The 8,431-nt window shown below is 45.6% G+C and overlaps 2 protein-coding genes across 2 annotated transcripts; one reads left to right on the forward strand and one right to left on the reverse strand.

Moving 5' to 3' along the window:
- Positions 1-2,490: 2,490 nt before the first annotated feature.
- Positions 2,491-6,272, reverse strand: LOC144112464 (uncharacterized). The gene is made up of 3 exons (XM_077645295.1): positions 6,246-6,272; positions 4,383-4,960; positions 2,491-3,238 (listed from the first exon to the last, which is right to left on the reverse strand). Exons 1-3 carry the CDS (start codon positions 6,270-6,272, stop codon positions 3,187-3,189), a joined length of 657 nt encoding a protein of 218 aa, XP_077501421.1. The 3' UTR covers positions 2,491-3,186.
- A 123-nt stretch (positions 6,273-6,395) lies between these two features.
- On the forward strand, positions 6,396-8,209 carry LOC144112465 (uncharacterized). The gene is made up of 2 exons (XM_077645296.1): positions 6,396-6,812; positions 7,957-8,209. Exons 1-2 carry the CDS (start codon positions 6,511-6,513, stop codon positions 8,006-8,008), a joined length of 354 nt encoding a protein of 117 aa, XP_077501422.1. The 5' UTR covers positions 6,396-6,510; the 3' UTR covers positions 8,009-8,209.
- Positions 8,210-8,431: the final 222 nt, after the last annotated feature.

An 8,431-nucleotide genomic window follows, 5' to 3' on the forward strand; every position in this document is an offset into this window, starting at 1 on the left:
AACAACGGGATACATCGTTTTAGACCGAAACTAGCAAGATTCACGAGCATCGATTTTACAAGTCGCCGAAAAGTAGACGAGAGAAAGGTGTAAACCATTACTCTCAGAACTGCGCGAAAACCTGTATTCCGGCTCAAAACAACAGGATACATCGTTTTAGATCGAAACTAGCAAGATTCACGAGCGTCGATTTTACAAGTCGTCGAAGAGTAGACGAGAAAAAGGTGTAAATTTTTCTCTCAGAACTGCGCGAAAACTTGTATTCCGGCTGAAAACAACGGGATACATCGTTTTAGATCGAAACTAGCAAGATTAACGAGCATCGATTTTACAAGTCGTCGAAGAGTAGACGAGAGAGGTGAAAAATTTTTTTCTCAGAACTGCGCGACAACTTGTATTCCGGCTCAAAACAACGGGATACATCGTTTTAGATCGAAACTAGCAAGATTCACAAGCATCGATTTTACAAGTCGTCGAAGAGAACGAGAGAAAGGTGTAAACTTTTTCTCTCAGAACTGCGCGAAAACTTGTATTCCGGCTCAAAACAACGGGATACATTGTTTTAGATCAAAACAAGCAAAATTCACGAGCATCGATTTTACAAGTCGTCGAAGAGTAGACGAGAGAAAGGTGTAAATTTTTTTCTCTAAAAACTGCGCGAAAACTTGTATTCCGGCTCAAAACAGCCGGATACATCGTTTTAGACCGAAAGTAGCAAGATTCACGAGCATCGAGTTTACAAGTCGCCGAAGAGTAGACGAGAGAAAGGTGTAAAATTTTCTCTCAGAACTGCTCGAAAACTTGTATTCCGGCTCAAAACAACGGGATACATTGTTTTAGATCGATACTAGCAAGATTCACGAGCATCGATTTTACAAGTCGTCGAAGAGAATGAGAGAAAGGTGTAAACTTTTTCTCTCAGAACTGCGCGAAAACTTGTATTCCGGCTCAAAACAACGGGATACATCGTTTTAGATCGAAACAAGCAAAATTCACGAGCATCGATTTTACAAGTCGTCGAAGAGTAGACGAGAGAAAGGCGTAAACCATTACTCTCAGAACTGCGCGAAAACTTGTATTCCGGCTCAAAACAACGGGATACATCGCTTTAGATTGAAACTAGCAAGATTCACGAGCATCGATTTTACAAGTCGTCGAAGAGTAGACGAGAGAAAGGTGTAATCTTTTTCTCTCAGAACTGCGCGAAAACTTGTGTTCCGGCTCAAAACGACGGGATACATCGTTTTAGATTGAAACTAGCAAGATTCACGAGCATCGATTTTACAAGTCGTCGAAGAGTAGACGAGAGAAAGGTGTAAACTTTTTCTCTCAGATCTGCGCGAAAACTTGTTTTCCGGCTCAAAACAACGGGATACATTGTTTTATATGAAAACATGCAAAATTCACGAGCATCGATTTTACAAGTCGTCGAAGAGTAGACGAGAGAAAGGTGTAAACTTTTTTCTCTAAAAACTGCGCGAAAACTTGTATTTCGGCTCAAAACAACGGGATACATCGTTTTAGACCGAAACTAGCAAGATTCACGAGCATCGATTTTACAAGTCGCCGAAGAGTAGACGAGAGAAAGGTGTAAACCATTACTCTCAGAACTGCGCGAAAACTTGTATTCCGGCTCAAAACAACAGGATACATCGCTTTAGATCGAAACTAGCAAGGTTAACGAGCAACGATTTTACAAGTCGTCGAAGAGTAGACGAGCGAAAGGTGTAAAATTTTCTCTAAGAACTGCGCGAAAACTTGTATTCCTGCTCAACACAACGGGATACATCGTTTTAGATCGAAACAAGCAAAATTCACGAGCATCGATTTTACAAGTCGTCGAAGAGTGGACGAGAGAAAGGTGTAAACTTTTTCTCTCAGAACTGCGCGAAAACTTGTATTCCGGCTCAAAACAACGGGATACATCGTTTTAGATCGAAACTAGCAAGATTCACGAGCATCGATTTTACAAGCCGTCGAAGAGAATGAGAGAAAGGTGTAAACTTTTTCTCTCAGAACTGCGCGAAAACTTGTATTCCGGCTCAAAACAACGGGATACATCGTTTTAGATCGAAACAAGCAAAATTCACGAGCATCGATTTTACAAGTCGTCGAAGAGTAGACGAGAGAAAGGCGTAAACCATTACTCTCAGAACTGCGCAAAAACTTGTATTGCGGCTCAAAACAACGGGATACATCGTTTTAGATGAAAACTAGCAAGATTCACGAGCATCGATTTTACAAGTCGTCGAAGAGAACGAGAGAAAGGTGTAAACTTTTTCTCTCAGAACTGCGCGAAAACTTGTATTCCGGCTCAAAACAACGGGATACATTGTTTTATATGAAAACAAGCAAAATCCACGAGCATCGATTTTACAAGTCGTCGAAGAGTAGACGAGAGAAAGGTGTAATTTTTTCAGGTGGACACAGGGGCGCAACAAAAACACACGGACATAGAAGTAGACAGGGACGAGCGCTTACTATCAACAGGCTTTATTTGACGTAGACCGTTAATATACTTTCGCCTACCCAAGCGCCACTGTGCGAATCACAAGCACGTGGGTAACAGAAAACACCAAAAGAAATCGAAAAGAGGCGATTACAGAAATCTATCTAAGAAAACCGTTTCAGATCGGCGAAGCATTACAGACGAATCACTGATGCAGTTATCTCCTTTTTTTCTGATGTAATAGGCTTCCACCAGTTCCCGTTCAATCTGATCGCGGCTTCTCAACAATACTCTACAGTCCGATAATCGGGGAAAACAGGCGACCTTAGTCTTCTTAGTGCATTCTTGGCAATGGTCCGGGAGATGGGAGCCTGTCTTCTTTAAAGAATTTTTGTGCTCCAGAAGGCGCTGGTTGAGGCAGCGTCCAGTTTGCCCAACGTAAACCTTCCCGCAAGAGAGCGGGAACTCATACACAACTCCTTTTTTGCAGGTTACGTGGGGCTTACGGTGTTTTACGCCACACTCTTGCCGTTTTTCTTTTCTTCTTATGCGTGCGCACAGACCGGACAACTTTCGCGGAGCAGAAAAAACAACTTCTACTCCGTACTTCTTGGCCACCTTCTTGATGTTGTGGGAAGTTCTGTGTACGTATGGTACCACCTCCGGCCTTGAACACTTCGTTGGGTCTTTCGCGTTGCTCTGCTTGCTGCCCTTCAATTTTTTGACCAAGGACTGCGTCACAGCAAGAATGAGGGAATCAGGGAAGCCTGCCTTTTCCAGCCTTGAGACCTGTGACAAGAAGCCAGCGTACACAGCGTGGTGACAGGACTTTGTTAGTGCCGATGAAAGACATTGTAAAGCGATAGCCCTTTTGATCGTCTTAGAATGATTAGAATGAAATGGCAGCAAATCTTTCTTTGCACGCGGACAATATCGCCAGCAAACATGTGAAGGGTTAAATGTTAAGGTGATATCTAAAAACTGCAGTTGGTTATCACTGCTTGGCTTTTCATGGGTAAAGGTGAGTCCCATGCCTTTCCTACCAAACGTATCTAAAACATCAGCTACGGCCTCGTCAAAACTAAAATCACTTTCCTTCAACAGAACCAGGTAGTCATCTACATATCTGAAGACATGAGCTATACGGTCTGAGTCAAAAGTTTCACTCAAAGAGCGGTCAACTTGCGATAAAAAAATAGTAGAAAGAACCGGGGCTACGCAAGAGCCTATGCAAATACCTTGCTTTTGAAGATAGGTACGATCATTAAATTCAATAAAAGTGGCATTCAGGTAAAGCTCTAGTAATGACATGAAATTGTCCACGTTCAAACCAGTGGCATTTTGAAACGCGGTGATACCATTTCTATCTATACAATCGCGCACCGCGGTGAACAGGGGCTGGTGTGGAATAGAATAGAAAAGATCCTTAACATCGATTGAGAAACCGGTCTTAATATTCCTCGCAGACTGAACAAAGGCTATCACTTCATCAGAGTTCTTAGTGGCATAAGGGTCCGCATCTTGCAGTGTCCTGAGGTGCTTGAGCAGGAACTGGCTGACTTCCTTTTGCCATGTGCCCTTTTCGCTAACTATGGTCCGAAAAGGAATGCCGCTCTTGTGGGTTTTTGCGGTGAAAAAAACCGATAAAAAATTCCCTTCAGCCTTCCCAATGGCGCCGGCTAGTCTGTGCAGTTGAAGTTCCTCGCAGAGTGACATGGCACTTTTCTTCACTGAAGATTTTTTCACTTCCACTGTCTTAAAAGACTTGGTGACGGCTTCAACTGCCTTTTCGTTGAAAAGGCCTGACGGAATAATGACGAAACCGCTTTCTTTGTCTGCCTCCATAAGCTCGAGCGAATTGGCTTTGAAAAAAGCAACAACCCTTGCGGTGGGATCTGATCGGTGGTTTGGAGTACTCCTATTACTGACTGACCTCGTGATGGTGTCGATGCCGTCCAGGAGGCACCTTTCCTGGTTTTCTTGCTCCGTTCTGTTGGCAAGTCGTCGGTTCAGGGACAGCCATTCGTGAGGCTTGAGAATGGCTGGGACGCTGAATTTCGGCCCCTCCTTTAGGACGGACGCAAACTCTTCCGGTACTTCGGCTCCTCCCAAGACTAGCACATCTTGGCGTTCCGGTGCCTTCATCTTGACTTTCCTCAATTCTTCCATGCGTCTTATCGCCTGGTTGATGGAGCACTTCCACCAAACTTCCGTTGTCTGGACTGCGAGCTTCATGAACTGGCGGTGTCTGATGCCCGCGAGCCACTCCTGGTTTTGGGCATAGCATGCCGCACGTAGAAGGTCTTGAAGTAACCTCACTTGGTTCCATAGTTCGGACCGGAGGATCTTGCATACTCTTTTGGCATGACCGAAGGATGGTTTGAAAAGACCGAACAGGCCAGTGACCTCACTTGGAATGAGGCCTTTTCGCTGGTAGAACCCAAGAAGCCTGGCTCGGCAGGTCGTGGCCACAATGGTTGCGATGAGCAGGGGAGCATGGGTAGGTGAAGGCTGAACACAAAGCAAAGAGCCCGATGCAGAAGAAATATAACTCAGAAGTACTTGTATTTGGGCGTGTTGGTTCATATCTTTTCAGGTGGACACAGGGGCGCAACAAAAACACACGGACATAGAAGTAGACAGGGACGAGCGCTTACTATCAACAGGCTTTATTTGACGTAGACCGTTAATATACTTTCGCCTACCCAAGCGCCACTGTGCGAATCACAAGCACGTGGGTAACAGAAAACACCAAAAGAAATCGAAAAGAGGCGATTACAGAAATCTATCTAAGAAAACCGTTTCAGATCGGCGAAGCATTACAGACGAATCACTGATGCAGTTATCTCCTTTTTTTCTGATGTAATAGGCTTCCACCAGTTCCCGTTCAATCTGATCGCGGCTTCTCAACAATACTCTACAGTCCGATAATCGGGGAAAACAGGCGACAGCGACAGGGGGGCAGCAAGCAGAGCAACGCGAAAGACCCAACGAAGTGTTCAAGGCCGGAGGTGGTACCATACGTACACAGAACTTCCCACAACATCAAGAAGGTGGCCAAGAAGTACGGAGTAGAAGTTGTTTTTTCTGCTCCGCGAAAGTTGTCCGGTCTGTGCGCACGCATAAGAAGAAAAGAAAAACGGCAAGAGTGTGGCGTAAAACACCGTAAGCCCCACGTAACCTGCAAAAAAGGAGTTGTGTATGAGTTCCCGCTCTCTTGCGGGAAGGTTTACGTTGGGCAAACTGGACGCTGCCTCAACCAGCGCCTTCTGGAGCACAAAAATTCTTTAAAGAAGACAGGCTCCCATCTCCCGGACCATTGCCAAGAATGCACTAAGAAGACTAAGGTCGCCTGTTTTCCCCGATTATCGGACTGTAGAGTATTGTTGAGAAGCCGCGATCAGATTGAACGGGAACTGGTGGAAGCCTATTACATCAGAAAAAAAGGAGATAACTGCATCAGTGATTCGTCTGTAATGCTTCGCCGATCTGAAACGGTTTTCTTAGATAGATTTCTGTAATCGCCTCTTTTCGATTTCTTTTGGTGTTTTCTGTTACCCACGTGCTTGTGATTCGCACAGTGGCGCTTGGGTAGGCGAAAGTATATTAACGGTCTACGTCAAATAAAGCCTGTTGATAGTAAGCGCTCGTCCCTGTCTACTTCTATGTCCGTGTGTTTTTGTTGCGCCCCTGTGTCCACCTGAAAAGATATGAACCAACACGCCCAAATACAAGTACTTCTGAGTTATATTTCTTCTGCATCGGGCTCTTTGCTTTGTGTTCAGCCTTCACCTACCCATGCTCCCCTGCTCATCGCAACCATTGTGGCCACGACCTGCCGAGCCAGGCTTCTTGGGTTCTACCAGCGAAAAGGCCTCATTCCAAGTGAGGTCACTGGCCTGTTCGGTCTTTTCAAACCATCCTTCGGTCATGCCAAAAGAGTATGCAAGATCCTCCGGTCCGAACTATGGAACCAAGTGAGGTTACTTCAAGACCTTCTACGTGCGGCATGCTATGCCCAAAACCAGGAGTGGCTCGCGGGCATCAGACACCGCCAGTTCATGAAGCTCGCAGTCCAGACAACGGAAGTTTGGTGGAAGTGCTCCATCAACCAGGCGATAAGACGCATGGAAGAATTGAGGAAAGTCAAGATGAAGGCACCGGAACGCCAAGATGTGCTAGTCTTGGGAGGAGCCGAAGTACCGGAAGAGTTTGCGTCCGTCCTAAAGGAGGGGCCGAAATTCAGCGTCCCAGCCATTCTCAAGCCTCACGAATGGCTGTCCCTGAACCGACGACTTGCCAACAGAACGGAGCAAGAAAACCAGGAAAGGTGCCTCCTGGACGGCATCGACACCATCACGAGGTCAGTCAGTAATAGGAGTACTCCAAACCACCGATCAGATCCCACCGCAAGGGTTGTTGCTTTTTTCAAAGCCAATTCGCTCGAGCTTATGGAGGCAGACAAAGAAAGCGGTTTCGTCATTATTCCGTCAGGCCTTTTCAACGAAAAGGCAGTTGAAGCCGTCACCAAGTCTTTTAAGACAGTGGAAGTGAAAAAATCTTCAGTGAAGAAAAGTGCCATGTCACTCTGCGAGGAACTTCAACTGCACAGACTAGCCGGCGCCATTGGGAAGGCTGAAGGGAATTGTTTATCGGTTTTTTTCACCGCAAAAACCCACAAGAGCGGCATTCCTTTTCGGACCATAGTTAGCGAAAAGGGCACATGGCAAAAGGAAGTCAGCCAGTTCCTGCTCAAGCACCTCAGGACACTGCAAGATGCGGACCCTTATGCCACTAAGAACTCTGATGATGTGATAGCCTTTGTTCAGTCTGCGAGGAATATTAAGACCGGTTTCTCAATCGATGTTAAGGATCTTTTCTATTCTATTCCACACCAGCCCCTGTTCACCGCGGTGCGCGATTGTATAGATAGAAATGGTATCACCGCGTTTCAAAATGCCACTGGTTTGAACATGGACAATTTCATGTCATTACTAGAGCTTTACCTGAATGCCACTTTTATTGAATTTAATGATCGTACCTATCTTCAAAAGCAAGGTATTTGCATAGGCTCTTGCGTAGCCCCGGTTCTTTCTACTATTTTTTTATCGCAAGTTGACCGCTCTTTGAGTGAAACTTTTGACTCAGACCGTATAGCTCATGTCTTCAGATATGTAGATGACTACCTGGTTCTGTTGAAGGAAAGTGATTTTAGTTTTGACGAGGCCGTAGCTGATGTTTTAGATACGTTTGGTAGGAAAGGCATGGGACTCACCTTTACCCATGAAAAGCCAAGCAGTGATAACCAACTGCAGTTTTTAGATATCACCTTAACATTTAACCCTTCACATGTTTGCTGGCGATATTGTCCGCGTGCAAAGAAAGATTTGCTGCCATTTCATTCTAATCATTCTAAGACGATCAAAAGGGCTATCGCTTTACAATGTCTTTCATCGGCACTAACAAAGTCCTGTCACCACGCTGTGTACGCTGGCTTCTTGTCACAGGTCTCAAGGCTGGAAAAGGCAGGCTTCCCTGATTCCCTCATTCTTGCTGTGACGCAGTCCTTGGTCAAAAAATTGAAGGGCAGCAAGCAGAGCAACGCGAAAGACCCAACGAAGTGTTCAAGGCCGGAGGTGGTACCATACGTACACAGAACTTCCCACAACATCAAGAAGGTGGCCAAGAAGTACGGAGTAGAAGTTGTTTTTTCTGCTCCGCGAAAGTTGTCCGGTCTGTGCGCACGCATAAGAAGAAAAGAAAAACGGCAAGAGTGTGGCGTAAAAACCGTAAGCCCCACGTAACCTGCAAAAAAGGAGTTGTGTATGAGTTCCCGCTCTCTTGCGGGAAGGTTTACGTTGGGCAAACTGGACGCTGCCTCAACCAGCGCCTTCTGGAGCACAAAAATTCTTTAAAGAAGACAGGCTCCCATCTCCCGGACCATTGCCAAGAATGCACTAAGAAGACTAAGGTCGCCTGTTT

This window comes from Amblyomma americanum, unplaced genomic scaffold, assembly GCF_052857255.1.
Source record: "Amblyomma americanum isolate KBUSLIRL-KWMA unplaced genomic scaffold, ASM5285725v1 scaffold_169, whole genome shotgun sequence".
Lineage (NCBI taxonomy): Eukaryota > Metazoa > Arthropoda > Arachnida > Ixodida > Ixodidae > Amblyomma > Amblyomma americanum.

What these genes read in the sequence shown, in the direction of transcription:
- LOC144112465 (XM_077645296.1), top strand. Translation starts at nt 6,511, where the DNA reads ATGAAGCTCGCAGTCCAGACAACGGAAGTTTGGTGGAAGTGCTCCATC. An exon ending in GGCATCGACACCATCACGAG is followed by an intron (nt 6,813 to 7,956) that starts GTCAGTCAGTAA and finishes TTCTTGTCACAG; the next exon opens with GTCTCAAGGCTGGAAAAGGC.
- LOC144112464 (XM_077645295.1), bottom strand. Translation starts at nt 6,272, where the DNA reads ATGGTTGCGATGAGCAGGGGAGCATGG. An exon ending in CGATGAGCAGGGGAGCATGG is followed by an intron (nt 4,961 to 6,245) that starts GTAGGTGAAGGC and finishes CTTTGTGTTCAG; the next exon opens with CCTTCACCTACCCATGCTCC. An exon ending in GGCATCGACACCATCACGAG is followed by an intron (nt 3,239 to 4,382) that starts GTCAGTCAGTAA and finishes TTCTTGTCACAG; the next exon opens with GTCTCAAGGCTGGAAAAGGC.